This window comes from Bombus flavifrons, chromosome 2, assembly GCF_040668555.2.
Source record: "Bombus flavifrons isolate JBK064 chromosome 2, iyBomFlav1_principal, whole genome shotgun sequence".
In the NCBI taxonomy this organism is placed as follows: domain Eukaryota; kingdom Metazoa; phylum Arthropoda; class Insecta; order Hymenoptera; family Apidae; genus Bombus; species Bombus flavifrons.
The window spans coordinates 3,236,880-3,254,957 of NC_138443.1; the positions used below are offsets into that span (position 1 = coordinate 3,236,880).

At 29.6% G+C, this 18,078-nt stretch overlaps 2 protein-coding genes across 6 annotated transcripts; both read left to right on the top strand.

Moving 5' to 3' along the window:
- The first annotated feature begins 578 nt into the window (after window positions 1–578).
- Window positions 579–9,428, top strand: LOC138189768 (ATPase family AAA domain-containing protein 2). Of its 5 annotated transcripts, XM_069131916.1 has the most exons (17): window positions 579–940; window positions 1,030–1,051; window positions 1,599–1,827; window positions 2,035–2,389; window positions 2,461–2,632; window positions 2,821–2,902; window positions 2,993–3,242; window positions 3,326–3,540; window positions 3,652–3,944; window positions 4,031–4,348; window positions 4,418–4,599; window positions 4,678–4,864; window positions 4,947–5,425; window positions 5,501–5,686; window positions 5,964–5,999; window positions 6,237–7,116; window positions 7,364–9,428. In XM_069131916.1, exons 2-17 carry the CDS (start codon window positions 1,049–1,051, stop codon window positions 7,451–7,453), a joined length of 3,957 nt encoding a protein of 1,318 aa, XP_068988017.1. In that variant the 5' UTR covers window positions 579–940; window positions 1,030–1,048; the 3' UTR covers window positions 7,454–9,428. The 5 variants fall into 5 exon arrangements, with proteins under 5 accessions (XP_068988017.1, XP_068988016.1, XP_068988019.1 ...); XM_069131915.1 differs by lacking the exon at window positions 1,030–1,051; XM_069131918.1 differs by lacking the exon at window positions 1,030–1,051 and having other exon boundaries at window positions 7,582–9,428.
- Window positions 9,429–12,283: 2,855 nt separating this feature from the next.
- On the top strand, window positions 12,284–17,472 carry LOC138189698 (ATPase family AAA domain-containing protein 2-like). Its single transcript, XM_069131814.1, has 11 exons — window positions 12,284–12,461; window positions 12,545–12,693; window positions 12,934–13,203; window positions 13,345–13,536; window positions 14,181–14,362; window positions 14,928–15,111; window positions 15,467–15,652; window positions 16,239–16,374; window positions 16,500–16,598; window positions 16,690–16,782; window positions 17,065–17,472. Exons 1-11 carry the CDS (start codon window positions 12,308–12,310, stop codon window positions 17,373–17,375), a joined length of 1,956 nt encoding a protein of 651 aa, XP_068987915.1. The 5' UTR covers window positions 12,284–12,307; the 3' UTR covers window positions 17,376–17,472.
- Window positions 17,473–18,078: the final 606 nt, after the last annotated feature.

Sequence of the window (18,078 nt, forward strand, 5' to 3'; positions counted from 1 at the left end):
CTTTTACTAAAGAATTAAAACACTATCAAATTTTAATAATTATATTTGAGGAAAAGGAAGTGGAAATTAAAAATAAATACAACGAGTTTAATAAATTCATTCCGCATTAACTTAAATGAAATATATTGAGAAAAAGTGATCTTATGTCTTATAGCATTTCATATGCTAAATTTTACAGAATTAAAGTATTCTTTTAATTAATCGTTTTTAAAACAAATATTTTTTTTATACAAAATAAAAAATGCATCTATTCTAGTATATAAAAATATATAACTCAATTTAAATTGATTTTAAAATTTTTGAAATGCCTTAACTTCCAGGAACAGTCATATGATTGTAATTCCTAAATTTAGCATTTTAAATGACAAAACTTCTGATTTTTTGTGCGATCAATATTTCAGAACAAATGATATGAACTTTATGCGATGATAGATCTATTCTATATTTAGTCAATGTTTGTACCAATAATTACATTTATGCATATATCGTATACTTACCATCAGTAGCTAACTCGTTTTATTTCAGAGCGCGCTAATATCGTATTCTTGCATCATATACTTAAAGGTGATCACAATTGCAAACGGGTTAGGTTAGATCTACAGATACATTTACAGCTAATTTCAGTATGTGTTCACGTATGCAATGATAGTTTGCGGATACGAATTTTGTAATCATCGATTCAACAAGAAATTTTTTATTGTAACGACGAACTTATTGGTTATAACATGTGTCATGTGGATCTTTATTATTCATGTTGCTAATGTAACATAATTTTAAGTGATAGTCGATCATAAAACGATCTTTGTGAAGGTTCAGTGTGCATGCGCTACGTGCACTCAATCGAGGCAGTGGTGTTACTTTACCTGAGGCATATGACGGACGTTAGCAGTTTTCTTTTTACTTTAAGTATAAATTGGCAGCAAGAACTGGCCAGATGAAGGTAATTTATTTGGTAAAATGCTAAATATTTCGAGCATCGATGACCTCAAATGCTAAATAATTCCTGAGGTTAAAATTCGTGTGTTTCAGGGTGAATCTAATTGCTTCTATGGTGCTTTGTTTATTATTATTATAGATCGTGCATATTTTAATTTCAATCGTCTTTTTTATATTTTCTATGGTTAATCATTAATTGTATCGTCACTTTTTATAAGAAGCAATTTACATTCATTTTCATACTTTCCGGCGTTCTGCAAAAGTATTTAAGTGGGCGGTGTTCCATTTCGTAAAAAAGAACAACAAAAAATACGAAAAAATGTTTGTTAACTGTCAAAAAATTCTATCATTGTTATATAACTTATTTCATTATATTATGAGTCAAATATACCATTTTTCCACTGTATTTCACAAGAATACTTGATGTTATGCCTTTTACTTCAATTATTTTTATAAAATATTACCATTCTAATTTAAATAAGTTTTTAATACATTTATATATCTATAATTGTTTTAATAACACACACACACATACACGCACGCGCGTGCAGTAGATTAATATACAAGATTAATATATTAGTGCACAAGATAGATATATGTATAATAATTGAATCAGTTGAAATTTAAAAAAGAAGTACTTTTAATTGTATGATACAATATAGATAATGTCAGATGATGATGCTGCATTGGACTCAATGGATACAGAAGAAGATATCTTTTCTCCAAGAAACCGTAGCCTGGGCTCTAATGCCAGAAGGGTTAAAAGTTTGCGTACTTTACGATCACATTCAAGTTCTACTTCTCATATATCTATGAATAACTTAAGTGTGCGCCGTAGCACACGTCATAGAATGCAAACATATGATAACCTTAATACTAGCTGGATTTTAGGTAAAGCATATCTTAAAATCATACTTGATTCTATATGTAATATATATAATTTGCATTTAATCTTTTTAAACCATATCAAGAAAATTATTGAATATTATGTAACATATAAAGTCTATCTTTTAAATAATGTTCTAGATAAAATAGTTGTTAGATAAGCAAAAATTCTTGTTATGTGAAGATTTTTGAAGTATTTCTAATGTATTTTAGGTACACAAACATTGAAAGGTTATCCGATGTTTCAACAACATGGTTCTTCATCTGACAAAGAAATGGTGGATGAAGTTCCTGAAAGAAAACGTGATGTTAGGGAACGTATGCCTCTTAGATCACGTGAAAATCATCCTCCAAATAAAAACTCTAGACATATTAGAGAGAGGACAGAACATGACAGACAAAATAATAGAGAACTTAGAGGAAGAGGTGATCGTGATCTTAGAGAAAAAACAGAGCAAGACAAAGATATTAGAGATCTTAAGGATAGGCAAGAAAGGGAAAGAACAGAGAGGGAACATAAAGATAAAATGGAAACCAGAAGTAAATCTAATGAGGAAAAGGATGTAAGGTAAATATTCATTAAGGTAATTTATAAAGCTAAAATGTGATTAAATCTTTATTAAAATAACCTATGTATAGAACAAGAAAATCTGATAGTCCAAGTAGACTTAGAGAAGGACCTGCTACAAGACTTGGTGGAAATTTAAATGAGAAGGATGTGAAGCCTAAAGTAGAACGTGTTGAAGCTGATGAAGATAGCTCACAAGAAAGCGAAAAACCTGAAAATAATGATAATTCTGAAAATGAAGATGTAAGTAATTTTTTGTAATTTTTTTACTGAGCAGTTATGTTCTAATTTTTAATATAAAGTAATAAAATAAGAATATTGTTTTATCATTTGTACATTGATTAGTACATGTATAAAATAATGTTGAATCAATGAGGAAAATTATTGTTAGAACATAATGAGAAAATAAAAAATACTTATGTTATTGTCAGGGTTATGAAGATATGTATACCCGTATTAAACGAACTAGAAGGACAGCACAACGGCAATTACCAAGGGGTAAGGAACTTACAGGTTCGATGTTTATCTTTGACATAAACATGCTACTACTTTATATGACTAAAGACGTTTTTCTATATTATTTCTAACTTAATATTTTTATAGTGGTAGATAGTGATTTAAGTGAATCTTCCGATTCCCCCGGTCCTAGAAAGTATAGTTTACGTCAGAAAAAACCAGCTGTAGATAGATTTCAAGCTAATGTAGAACCAGTTCGGCGATCTATAAAGGCACTTAGAAGTGTTCTTAGTAATTCCATGAGAAGGCGTAAACACAGGAGTAAAAGTACAAGCTCTAGTGATTCCAGTGATTCAGAACCTCAACGTTATGATAAGAAGAAAAGTAAAAAAGCAAGGTAAAAAGAGAATTTAGGAAATATTTTGCTAGATTGGAAATAATCATACAAATTATTCTTCAAATAAAATCATTTTATTGTAGGCAATCAGCAATACCTCAAGGTGGACCACCTGATCGTAAAGCAGATATAAATCCAATTACTTTAGATACTAATATTAGATTCAATGATGTTGGAGGCTTAGAATCACATATTCACTGCCTTAAAGAAATGGTTGTTTTTCCTATGATGTATCCAGATGTTTTTGAACGTTTTCATATTACCCCACCGAAAGGAGTATTATTTCATGGTCCACCAGGTAGGTCCATCTTGTATACATCTATATTTATTATTATATATTTATAATTACATTAGTTATATTTAAAGTAACACATTGTGATTATTAATACATCCTTATTTATTTATCTAGGAACTGGTAAGACGTTGATAGCTAGAGCATTGGCAAATGAATGTAGTCAAGGCAGTAGAAAAATGTCGTTCTTTATGAGAAAGGGCGCAGATTGTCTATCTAAGTGGGTCGGGGAATCCGAACGCCAGTTGCGATTGTTATTTGAGCAGGCTCAGCAAATGAAACCGTCCATAATATTTTTTGATGAAATAGATGGCCTTGCACCTGTTCGAAGTACGAAACAGGATCAAATCCATGCTAGTATTGTATCTACTCTTTTGGCGCTTATGGATGGCCTCAGTGATAGGGGAGAGGTTAATTATTTCATTTTTGAAAACATGTTTAAGCGCTTAGTTATCAAATATTTATGATTGTATCCCATTCTTTTTATTGGTAATAGGTAATAGTTATTGGAGCAACAAATAGAATAGATGCCATTGATCCAGCATTACGTAGGCCAGGTCGTTTCGATCGGGAATTATTTTTTCCTTTACCTGCTATGAAAGAAAGACTAGAGATATTGAAAATTCACGTTAGCAAGTGGAAAAATCCCCCACCTGATCAATTGTTAGAGGTATTAGCTGAAAAAGCGACAGGTTATTGTGGCTCAGACTTGAGAGCTTTATGCACTGAAGCAGTTTTGCAAGGATTGCGAAGAACTTATCCGCAAATATATATAACAAATAATAGGTTACTTTTAGATCCTGAACGAATCAAAGTATGTTATTATTATTTGATAACATATATCTATTAAATAAGTATAATAAGATTATATATATTTTTATAGGTGAAAAAACGGGATTTTTTACAAGCTAGTTCCATTCTTGTACCATCATCACAAAGAGTGTCACCTTGTGCTAGAAGAAAATTACAACTTTTCATGGAACCCTTATTAGGACCTTTATTGGAAGAGTTACTTAACTCGATAAAAGGAATATTTCCACAAGGAGTTAATTCTGCTATGGCAAAGTAACAAAATTTTAAGAATAACTACTTTACTGTTATATTTACCTTTCTTATTTAATATTACTGTCTTAAATATCCTAGAGTGAAAATTACCAAAGGAATTCATCGTCCAAGGCTATTAATTTCTGGTGGAAATTTGTCTGAGGGTCAAGGACCACATTTAGCACAAGCATTATTATATCATATGGAACATCTACCAATTCAAACATTAGATGTTAGCACTCTTTTTGCAGAAAGTGGACGATCGCCGGAAGAAACCTGCGTTCAGGTTAGTTAACAATAATAAAAGGAAACATGCATTATTAGTAAATTATAATTAAAAATATTTTATACGATTTTAAATAATATAGGTGTTTAACGAAGCTGCCAGGAATGTGCCGTCCATAATTTATATTCGGTCGATTGATCAGTGGTGGCCACTTGTACCTGAAACTGTAAAAGCAGTTTTTTTGTGTCGTATTGCAGCACTTGATCCTTCTTTGCCCATTTTAATTTTAGCCACAAGTGATAGAACATATCAGGATCTTCCTACTCAACTTCAAAGTCTGTTTAGCGAACTTCGTAGTGAAGTTTATTCTATGAAAACACCAACAGCAGAGCAAAGATCCAAATTCTTCCGACCTATTTTCATGGTTCAGAGCTTGAAGCCACCGAAAATAAAAGATGACAAAGTAGAAGTTCTAGAGGAGCTTCCTTTAGCACCAGATCCTTTACCAAAGAAATTAACGGAAGAAGAAAAGAAAATAATATATGAAAAGGAAGAAGTTTCGTTAAGAGAATTAAGAATTTTCTTGAGGGAAATTTGTGCAAAACTTGCAAGAAATAGACAGTAAATATCTTCATATTATAACTTTTTGTTTATAAGGTGAAAATTAATATCAAATATTAAATATTTACATTGCAGATTCTTCATGTTTACAAAACCAGTAGATACGGAAGAAGTACCAGATTATAACATGATAATAAAACAACCTATGGATTTAGAAACCATGATGACAAAAATCGATATGCATTGTTACCTTTGTGCTCGAGATTTTCTTGATGATATCGATCTCATTTGTAGAAATGCTTTGGAATATAATCCTGACAGGTCAGTGGGCACAGTATATAACATTTGTTTTATCAAATCCCTAACCAAATCTTACAAAACTATATACTTCAATATTATAATTTAAATACGGAAGCGTTTGATATGTTTTACTACTCTGTTTTCTTCATAAATTATTCAAAAAGAATGTTGCACAGATATTATTTTTTATTATTACTTATTCTCCTACTTTTTTTGTCATTATACATACAATTATAAATAATATAAATAATGGAGTTAAAGTTGATACTGACATTCATGTTGTGTGTTTTCATGTCAGCTTACGTGATAGGCCTTCCCTTGGAATATTAAAGAGGTAGTTCAGATATTCCTGTTTATCCGTTGCTGTTGTTGCTCCGTAGTTAAGGTGGCTTTCAATTGCTGGCATATATTTTATTAATTATTTATATATGATACATTATATGAAAAAAGTTGTATTATTGAAAGCCACTCATATTAGTTCATGTTGCTTTTCGATAGTGATATAATTCTTCATAATATTAATATGTATATATTATATGATATATATATATTACGTAACGTTCTTTCACAGAGATCCAGCTGACAAATTGATAAGACACCGTGCATGCTCTCTTCGTGATAATGCATACGCATTAATAAAAGCAGAATTGGATTCCGACTTTGAGGATAAATGTCGTGAGATTTCGAAGAATCGTAAAATTATTGAAAGTACGTCTAACAACGAGGTAGAAAATAAGAATCAGTCAAAAGCAGAGCAATCCACGTCTGGAACCGAACGAACAGATAAAAAAGACACTGCGAGTCCTAGTCATTCCTTGATTGTAAATGGAAGAAGATATAATAATTCTAGAAAGCGTAGAATACCAGCTTGGGCACGGGGCTATGTAAAGAAAGTTCATAAAAAGAAGAAAATCGCATTTGATGAAAATGTAACTGTATCTGATAACAAAGTATGTTTAACCAATGAAACAACAAGTATAGATTTAGAAAAATTTCAAGAATTTGAAACCGAAGCAAACAGTGTTTTGAATGGTCATGTACCTCTGTTTGATAATTCTGATTCTGAAAACGATTCGCAAAATGAAAGTTCAAAAGACATGCAAGGAATTCAAAGCAATAATGTCAGTGATCAGCATATTGATGAAATTGAAAATATGGATATATGTTTTACGGAAGAAGAGAAGAATGCGGAAAATAGTGCATCTAATTCATCGTCTAGACGGGGAAGTATAGATGAATTATCGTTTGCTATTGAAAGTGATTCTAGTCCAGCCAGATTTGAGGAAAACGAAAGGTTTTTAGTAGATAGGAATGAATTGGAGAATGCATGGCAAACCACTGTTGAAATTACAAAGGATTTTCCTGTAGAAGTACTATGTGACATTTATGTGCAACTAAGTCGGTGTGTAGGAAAATATGCTCAGAGCTACGATAGAAAATCACTGCCAAAGGTAAATATATTTTATTTAACCAAATTTGTTATATTTATTCATTTTTCAATATCATGTAATATCATTACCCTATTTAATTAATTATTCTAACATTCATATTTGTCATTAAATAATATCAAGCAAATTATTATTTGTTTCTTATTGAATCTTATTGTTATGTATGACTTTTCAATAGAATAATATAATGTAGAGAGAGAATAATTTTTTTATGTAGTATAAAGTATCTTATAATTCATAATGTGTATAGGAGTTGCTCAAGGAAGTGAAAAGATTTGAAGAGTTCAAGACAACGTACGAGAAAGTTCATCATGTCGCTAATCAAACCGACATATTATAAGTCACACGCTACCTTTAGTATCATTATAACAAAATTTTTGTACATTTACACTAAACAAAGATTATCAATTAATGTTAAATCACATGATGATTTAAAATAGTACATTTTTTTCGTTTCAATCTTTACAGTTACTGATAATTAATAAGAGGAAGGAGGTAACTTTAATGTTATATAGATATATATGAAGGAAAACCGAAATGGTGCATTCGAATTTTGGTTTTTAAAGACATGGTGAAGTATAACTGTGCGTTAATCTTACAAGGAAAAGAATGATCGTTATATATGAAATTAAAAGGATACGATTTTAATCATTTATCTCTCTGTATCTAAATATAAAATGATAAATTATTATAATAATATTGGCTTATAATTATTAGTGGCTGACATAATATATCTCACAGTAAAAAATTTTGATATCAAATTTAGATATTTCAATAATCATACATAATTCTCGGTTAATTATAAATTTTTGCATAAAAATTGGTATAAAAATGCAATAAAAGTAATTAGTTAGAAAACTACAAATAATTTGTTTTCTGTGCAAGTTGATTTTAGTGGGATACTTGTGAAATAATTTTTGCGTTAATATATAGTACTTCATGCCTCAAAGAAGTATATTTCTTAATAACAAAATTTGGCAAATGGTGGTTATACAAAGATGATGGTAATTTAATACAATATGTACTTAACTATAGTTTTTTACATGTGGTACTTGGCAGTACATTATATCAAATTATTTTATTGTATCTGCACATAGTAGAATTCTAACAAATCTTCATAAAATACATTATAGATTCATTATATGCGCCAGTTATTACTTTGGATTTTTACAGACTTTTACATAATTTTTATAAAGGTACTTTAAACATAGACATATCTTGACATATAGGTTCCAACATGCATATATAAGGTCATATGTGCTCTATTTTTAAAAAGAAATCATTTAGTAAATTAATACTCGATATAAAAATGTCTAAGTTTTAAATTTAAATTCAGTAATTTTATATAATTTTTTTACCGTTTCATTAGAGGTTATTAATCAATCATTAAAGCAATGAGAACTTAAAAACAAATTTCATAAATTGTAAAACATGTAAATACATTCCAAATTTTATGAGCAATATTACATATTGCATAATTAAATATTTTTGGCATGTACATAATGGGTTTTTAGGAGTAACTTGTACTAGATTTTGATATTTATTATATGCCTTCTTTTCGTATTTAAAAATCATGGATAATTTAGTAAATTAAATTTAGATAATCTGTGTATTATTCAAAATAACGCTTGATGCAATAATTTTTCATCAATGTGAATAAAAATTATTTGTATCTAGCATAAATTTGTCATTCTTATATACATTAGTGATTGGTCATATATAGTGACTGGTCACGAATGTTATCATGGCATTATTCAAAATTTGAATTTGTTATTTTAGATAGTACGATTTTATTGAGTACAATTATAAAATTATATAGTTGAATTATATTTAGATAATTAGTTTTTTAATTATAATGTGGATAATGTACAATCGAAACATGGTACGTGCTCGTCGGTTTATTTTAACCAAAGTTATAAACGATAAGCAAAGTAATTAAAAAATAGATTTTGATTCAGTTATGGGTAGAACAGTGGATATAATTGAAAATCAGTATAAATATGAAATACCTCGGTAAAAATCGTAAACATATGCAAAGTAAATCGTATTTGTATAAATGTTAGAAAATATTTAACATAAAACTTACATTCTAGATTCGTATACTGGTTGTGATTTATACTGTAACTGTGAAAGAATAGTTACCAAACATTATAGATGAGAGAAAAAAGATTTTAATGCATTCTAGAGTGCAAGTAATAAGTTCTTCCTATTGACATTATTCATATAAATAGTATTCACTTATATAAGAAAACAATGTGTTAGCAAATGAATTTCTTTATTTAGTTTCAATTATTTACATGCATATATATATATATATATATATATATATATATATATGTAGAATACATACTAAGTTTAAAATGGATAGTAAGAATTAATAGTAACTCTTATGATCAAGCATGTAACAAATAATACTATATTCTTAAACTAATGCTATGTAACCAATAACTGATACAATTTCAAATATTATGATATGTTATTAATAAATTGGTAGCTAACTTTATAATTTGTTATATTTATATTAGTCAAAATTTACGAATGTGAAAATTAAATTAAATATTATAAAAAATTCATTTTTCAATTGTGGCGAGTATTATAACTGAGTTTTACGAAATTGTAATTAAATTACTTAATATTTGTTAGAATATAGGGATGAAAAGACTGAACTCTAGAAATGCTCACTACATAGTATTTATTCCCTTTGTGTGTTACTCTCTATATTCAAATTGAACTAGCAAAATAATTTTCAGTACTCTATTAGATGAATTTCTTTAGTGTACATACCAAATTTTAAAATAAGATAATTTATATATATAATTTTTAGGACAATTATCTATATGTTTAATGTTTTGATATATGCTTGATGTTTTAGGATGATATATTAGAGTTCAAAGAATGAATGAAGATAATTTACGGTAAAAATATGTCATGCCAAGAAAATTCATTTTATTTTCATTGCTAATTAATTATATTTTTAAAAAATTTGCATTCTTTTCATAATTTAATTTAGTATTATGTTTAATGCTATTTCTGTATTTAATTATTAGTATTAAAAATATTCCATGTGCATACGTATACTGTTTTGTATAAAATTAAATTGTACTAACAGTAAAGGAACTAATGTTTAAAAGTTCACTAAAATTTGTAGCAGTATTTCAAAAAATTTAAAAATATTTGTTAATGTCTTTGTTAAGATATCTTTTTATAACTGTACATGAAATACAAATGATTTTATAAGAATACAAATGCAAATTAAAAAATCTTAGTTCACGTATTTCTGCTTTTAATAATTGGGATGCTTTTTAATTGAGTAATTTATTTAATTTTACATCAAGACACTTCACACGAAATTTAGTAAAATTGAGGATTTGAATATTGTACTTTCTCTTGCTCAGGTGTCTATCCTTTTATGATAAGGATAATCAACATTATATAAACTAATGCTATATTATGGAAATTGAATAAGTATTGGTATTGATGTTAGATAAAGAGAACTAAGTTAACAAAAATATTGTTACCATTATATGATATCATTTATAGCACTCATGATATATAGGAAGCAAGGAATTTAAAGTACTAAAAACGAGCTGTAATATTGCTTCTAGTTTCTAAAGCATTAACAAAAAGTTCAGCGATATGAAATTTTGTTTGAAATTTGTATGTTAATGGTATAGTCTATATTCAGATATTTTTTATCAGCTCAATTTAATTCAGTAATATAGTATCCATAAACTTTTATTTAATTCAAGTATACCCATTAAATATCGCTGATATTTGCCAAAGAATTTGTATAATATCTCAATGATAAAGATTGAAATGTAAATCTTGATAAATAGCAAATGATACAGAAAAATCACATATACAATTAATACAGATTAAAAAAAGGACATTAATTGAATCATTGTGACTTTTCTGTTTCCATTGATATATTTTACATTCCACTTTATGATAAATAAATCCGAAACGTAATTATTCCAAGAATAATTTCTGGTGCTATTTTCTGATGTGCTATCATCTCTGTATTACCAAGAATAAGCAAAAGACAAAAAAAAAACTGTGTAATTACATGTACATTGTATTAATCGAGAGGTTCCCGTAACCACTGCCGTTTGAACTAACTAATATAATTACTTTGCTAAAATATTCGGATAATAAAGATTGTAATGCTGCTATTTGCAAAGAACATATTGATCTACGAATTTAATGAAATTTTTATTGAATATGTATGTTCGTACAATATGACCTTTGGCAGACAGTAGTTTCAGACGTATGAAGCATATGTGTAGAAGATATAGGAAACAAAACAAAAGAGCATACACTGCCTTATTTATTTTACCATACAGGTAATAAGTTTTATTGTCATTCATTGTAGCATAATAAATTGAAATTTCATAATTGTAATAATCTGCTTTGTTTTTAATTACCTTTTACTAAATTCCTGTTATCCCTTTATAAAAATGTATGATATCATTCCTTCATAAAATTTATTAACGAGTTAAAAATATCTTTGTACATATTGAAGATCTTAAGTTATGTTATAAAGTAGTGTAAATATGAAATAAATATAGATTTTTAATGTGCTTCAATTATTCATATTACTTACATATATCGAATAATTAAGTAACATCGTATAATAACGTTCACTTTATTGCTTAATGCATAATGTTTAATACGTGCCTTTACAACAGTAAAAATATAAAATAACAAAAAGTCAATGTAAGCTTCAAAACGAACATTATATTATATCTTTCCTTTTCAAAATTCACATATTAGAAAAATTCTATAGTATTATAATTAGAATTACGTTTTTTTAGAGCCTTAACTTGAAACAAAATAGAGTTTATCGTATCGAAAAAACTCGTAATGATAATATCTTATATATTACTTAGAACTACACGAACATTGCTTCAAACCGTAACACGATTCGCATGTTTCGTTGGAATCGTATCGACGAAACGTCAAAAATAATGAAATTACATTGTGAAACCACTTGAATCAATCGTCAAACGTCGCAGAAAAATTCCAGTAAAATATCCAGCATACACGATGCGCGTGTACGATCAACGATGCGAGTAGTCGAAGAGTATTTCATCGGGCGATGATTTAAGGAACGATTATATCCAAAATAATTGAATGAAAATATGTTCGTCGGGTGTGCGAAATAAAAGATTCGAGATCAGTTTGATCGTGAAAGATGTCTTGCGCGAAGGATTTCTCTTGCATCGGAGGTCTGGAGAAGCAGATTCGTGTTGTAAAGGAAACGGTTCTGTTTCCACTCATGTACGGTGACATTTACGCGAAGTTCAACCTGAAACCACCGAGGGGTTTGCTTTTTTACGGGCCTCCCGGTAAAATAAAGCGTTCTACGGTTCGTAATGAAGCGGAACATTGTTGGAAACGAGATTCCCGATTGACATCCTCTGTTTCGCAGGAACAGGAAAAACACTGGTCGCCAGCGCTTTAGCCGCAGAGTGTAGTAATTCGGAACGAAAGGTTTCCTTTATATCTCGTAAGGGTTCCGATTGCCTTAGCAAATGGGTCGGCGAAAGCGAGAAAAAGCTTCAGAAGATTTTTTCACTGGTTAATATAGTGTTTTACTTAAATTAAAATTTCCTGTCCATCGTACTTTTAATTTTTAAGATATGTATGTTGAAATACTTTTCGAGCTTTTTATCTTTTAAGGGAAGTTTCAATTCATATAACATATACCTGTTCTCGTTTCATTTGTAGACAATAAAGATATTAAATTACATTTGCAAATTAAAAGATATTTAGTAGCAGTTGATTTAAAAAAATTTGAAAACCATGTCGATCTTACAGGCTCAACAATCGAAGCCTTGCATAATCTTCTTTGACGAAGTTGACGGTTTAGCTCCAGTCAGATCTAGCCGCCAAGACTTTGTGCACGCCAGCATTGTTTCCACTCTCTTGGCCTTGATGGACGGCTTAGAGAACAATTCAGAGATCATAGTAATTGGAGCAACGAACAGAATCGATGCCATAGATCCAGCTTTAAGAAGACCTGGCCGATTCGACAGAGAGCTATACTTCCCGTTGCCATGTTATACGTCGAGGAAAGAAATACTCTCAGTACGTTTAATTATAAACTATTACGTAGTGTAATTACTTCATTCGCATTTCTTTGAAAGGGATTTTCAATCTAATGTGTACATCGTTCCTTTAATTTCTAAAACAAGTACATTAAAATAAAGAGATCATGTGTGATTATAGGTTTATATAAAAAGTTGGAAGCAGAAACCACCGCAAAAATTTTTAGCGTATCTGGCATCGAAAACGGTGGGATTTTGTGGAAGTGACTTGCAAGCTCTTTGCGCCGAAGCGGTAATGTGCTGTGTTCGGAGACTCTATCCGGAAATATACACTTCCACTGCGAAGTATCAGATTAATGAACGTCATCTTAAAGTAATGAAAAGAGATTTAAAAAAGAGATAATAGATTTAAGATAAGAAAGACAGTTTCATTTAAAGCTAGTCAATTTCTGTAGAACAATTGATTCAGGGTTGATAATATTATCAGTGGATAATGTTAAGAAAAGTTGACGATCAATAGAAGTAGCTAAAAAGAAGTTTCTATAATCGATAATGGCTACCGATAACTGAACAAATTTGTAATTATTTATAATATTTATAATAGTTACGATACCCGTTATTTTTTATAAAGTAAAGTTCAATCATATAATCCTAAATTACAAACTATATCTTGCACAAACTATTCCCATTGACAAAAGATATTGCAGAGGGAGAAAGATTAAGAAACAATGAGTCAATCCTCCAGAAATCTAGATCGGGACACTTCTATTAAATTACGTTTACTACGCTACGTGGATCATAAAATAGCTACTTTATTTGCCAGCGGCGCATATTTAATCTGATTGATATTAAACTGATCGTTACATAGAAGCTATAACGTTTAATCGAATAATAAAAAAAGGAATGTGATCGTTGCAAAAAAAAAAAATATATATATCGCATTTTAAATTAATTTGAAAAAGATAAATCCTTCTTAAATAATTTATGAAGTTCTTTTCATAATTGGCAACGTAATAGGTTGAGAAACAAGATTTTCTAAGGGCACAACAGAACATCTTGCCAGCATCGCATCGTGTTACAATCGCACCCGTGAAATCTTTGTCGTATAAAATCCAGCCATTACTTCAAGAAAATTTGTCATGCATTCTGTCACAACTCGAAACTCTTTGTCCAACGGGAATGTTAATTTGCAATGATATGTAAGCATCGAATTACTGTTTAATTTGATAAGTAGCCTTGACAAAGTTGTACAAATCTTTTGCATTTTTTATCCATCTATACACAGGATGCATATATGTATAATATCTAGATTAGAACATCCTTTATGGTTTTCAATAAGTAAAACGAATCCCTCACAGTAAGTTCTATCTTTTTAGTTGTGTCCATAAAAATATAAATTTACATAGAAATTCGTAATCTACGATAGAAATTTAATTTATATTAAAAAATCAAGAGGGTACACGAAAATTCAGAAATGATAAAAAAGCTTTAATTGAAAATTTGTATAATATCACTTCATAAATTTGATCGAATTAATCAAAGCACTGCGTAAATATTTTTTAAGTTTATATTCGGTCGAATGATATGATTTATGGCGTTTTCCATATAATATTATAATTTTTACGATATTATTAAACTAGTTTAATCAAGCTACATTGAACTGTTAAATATTCGATCACTATGAGAGTAGGGTTTGGTTATAGATAGATCGTAATGGTTCTCATAATATGAAAGGTAAAAAGCTTTAAAAGACTGTTCTTACAGCACTGGTAGAGCTGTATCGAGGTCAAACAGCTGTCCGAGGATTTTATTGTGCGGTGATGACTCTCACACTCGTCATCTGGGACCAGCATTACTCCATACCTTGGAACATTTACCTTGTCATGTGTTAGACGTCACAACTTTGTTCGAGGAAACAGGAAGGGCTGCGGAGGAAGCTCTCATTCAAGTATCTATTATAAATATTATTAATATCAGAGTACAATATTAATTAAGGTTGATAAAGTGATAACTTAAAAATGAGATATTGTAAAATATTCTTCATTATGTATTGTCTACGTAGGAAATAAGAAGATTAGAGAATAGGACATTTTTTTATGTATTCAATACAAGAAATGATGTTTTATGAAATTGATAAAAAATGACGTACAAAGATTGGAAAAAATGAATAAAAGATATCTCAAAGTTTTTTTTATTTTTATGCCCTTTATGAATTATTTTTTGTTTTACTGTTTCTAAAATGTTCAAATATTCGAATTATATTTATGATTTAATTACTGGATATCTGGATAATTAAATGATAGAAAATGAAAATGGCTCGAAGAAGTTTACCATCGTTGCTCTACATTCCTGACATCTTAGCCTGGTGGGATCTAGTGGATGAAGCGGCACGCGTCGTTTTTACTTCTTTGATGCATGGCTTAGATCGATCGGTGCATATCTTAATCTTGATTACGGCCAATTGCTCACAAGCAGATTTACCAGCAGATGTAAGGGACACTATGATTAAAGTCGTGCTTTAATAGCATATAATATCGATTTATCAATAATAATGTTAATAAAAAGTTGCAAGATAATAATAGACTATGATTCCAGAAATCAATATTAAAATGTTACGAACTTCAAAAGGTATATTTTTTAAAGTAATGATGATAACAATAACAACTCATTTAACACTTTTCGGTTTTTAAAAATAATGATAATAGTGATAATGAATAATAGTGAAATCGATATTATAAACAATTACGTATGTATTAATTTATTGTTAGATAAAAATTAACTAGCTCTATAAAAACAATTATTCCGAAGAGATCCACAATTTAATGATTTAATTAAATATTGTTTTCCCATAATGTAAGTATAAGTAGACCTGTAATAATATTTTGTTAAGAAAGATTAAGATGTACTGAACAGAGATTACAGATGTTAGAATATTTTTTGCGTTTCTGGAAAAAGACCAGCATAGACAAGAGTTGTTTTTGTTATAAGTCCTTCAACTGTATGTAATGATATATAAAAAAAGAATGAAAATGATGAAATATATCGTTTCTCATTTTCACTTTATTCAATTACTAGATTGTATCTTTATTCGATGAACATCAAAGCGAAATATTCGAAGTCATGCCCCCTGGAAAACAACAGCGAGAATCTTTTTTCAAGCAATTATTCGTTCACTCGGCGTGTGATCTCGAATCTAATCGTTCTTCACAAGGTATATGTGATAATAATATAATACCCTCATTTTAAATGTAAAAACGTAGAAAAGGAGTTTCTTCCATATTTTATGATATTTACTTTCTATGAAACCCAATTAATAAGTAGTAATTATTTAACTAGCGGAATTCGAACAAGTTATGAATCCAAAAAAGATAAAAGAAGCAGGTAGGAAGCGAAAGCAGGCAGGACGTGCTGATTTCGCAGAAAATCTTTCGACGCGTAAGTGTCGTAAATGAAAAAATTAAAAGATCTTTTAATTTTTTCATTCAAAAAGTATCATAGAATACTAATAATATTGCGATAATGATAGAAGAGATGCCATCTTCACGGAGAAGTAAACTCAGAGTCCGCAACAAAATATGCGCCGTGCGATCAGCTCACGTGATGACCGATTCTAAATCAAGTAATAAAATTTATTTGCATATTTTTATCATAACTCTTTAGTAAATCTTTAAATGGCCTATATTTATATAACTATTTCGCTCAATTGCACTTTATAGAATATATCTGCAAATTTTGACTATCAAGCCAATACTAATATTCCTAGCTAAAAAAAGAACTTAATTTTCTATCCAGAAATTATTCTATTCGCTCAATCGCACTTTATAGAATATATCTGCAAATTTTGACTATTAAGCCAGTACTAATATTCCTAGCTAAAAAAAGAACTTAATTTTCTATCCAGAAATTAACATTAAAAGAAAAAACAGCGCATCAGGCGAAGGACCACCGTCAAAACGTACAAGAAATTCTCCGTCCCATCTATCCGCTTCGAGCAACGAGAAACTGACCGAGTTTGAAATAGAGGAACTGCTTCGAACGATCGTCGGGGCGACGGAAACGTGGCCGTGCCACGAGCTCGAAAGTCTGTTCGCTTCCCTCGAATTAACTCTAGAAAAGAACGAGGAAGATTTATGCTCTGCAATTGAATGCCTCGAACGGTTTAAAGAATTCAGAAGGCTAAAAGTATACGTGAAGAAGGAACAAGAAGATTGAGTTATCGTTTTTTAATTTATTGAACTATATCGCATATGTATAATATCATAGCTACAAGCAATGTATCCTTTCACTGACTGATGTGTAACTTTCAGTCGTTCGCCACTGTGAACTGTACGTCTAACGACCATCTGTTCAAACCTGGACATATGTCATCAAAGAGAATTGACAGACGCATGATGTTGCGAATCAGTTGTGTATTTTGTTAATAATATGTGATAGTCGATCATTATCATCGTTCGTGGTCGTATGTGTACATGTTAAGTAATGTGCTACATATATCTATATATGTTATTGGCCTCTTTCTTTAAATATCTTGTGACATAACGTTGCATTTCACACGTGTAATATACGCACAGTTATATTAAGAACTAATTAAACATAGAAATTTTCTGTACTGAGAAAAGTATTTTTGTAGCTGTAACGTTTAAACTGCTACGCTGCTATAAATATATTAGCTCCTTAAGTTAATTTTGTGGTAACATGACATTCCATTTGCAATTTGCTCTATTAATTAGGTAGCTATAAAATGGGATACCAGAGATTCACTTCATATTTTTCTCGTCGCTGTTTCTTTCACTAATAGTCTTCAATCTTCTGAAATTTAAAGGAATTGATGCTTTTCCGTCTGTAGGCGAAAACATTTTTGTTTCGAGTCAAGTAGGTATTATCTGTGCTAGCTATCTGCTGGGTTTCAAGAGGA

What these genes read in the sequence shown, in the direction of transcription:
- LOC138189768 (XM_069131915.1), top strand. An exon ending in AATGAGGAAAAGGATGTAAG is followed by an intron (nt 2,390 to 2,460) that starts GTAAATATTCAT and finishes ACCTATGTATAG; the next exon opens with AACAAGAAAATCTGATAGTC. An exon ending in GTTAATTCTGCTATGGCAAA is followed by an intron (nt 4,600 to 4,677) that starts GTAACAAAATTT and finishes TAAATATCCTAG; the next exon opens with AGTGAAAATTACCAAAGGAA.
- LOC138189698 (XM_069131814.1), top strand. Translation starts at nt 12,308, where the DNA reads ATGTCTTGCGCGAAGGATTTCTCTTGCATCGGAGGTCTGGAGAAGCAG. An exon ending in ATCTAATCGTTCTTCACAAG is followed by an intron (nt 16,375 to 16,499) that starts GTATATGTGATA and finishes TTATTTAACTAG; the next exon opens with CGGAATTCGAACAAGTTATG. An exon ending in GATGACCGATTCTAAATCAA is followed by an intron (nt 16,783 to 17,064) that starts GTAATAAAATTT and finishes TTTTCTATCCAG; the next exon opens with AAATTAACATTAAAAGAAAA.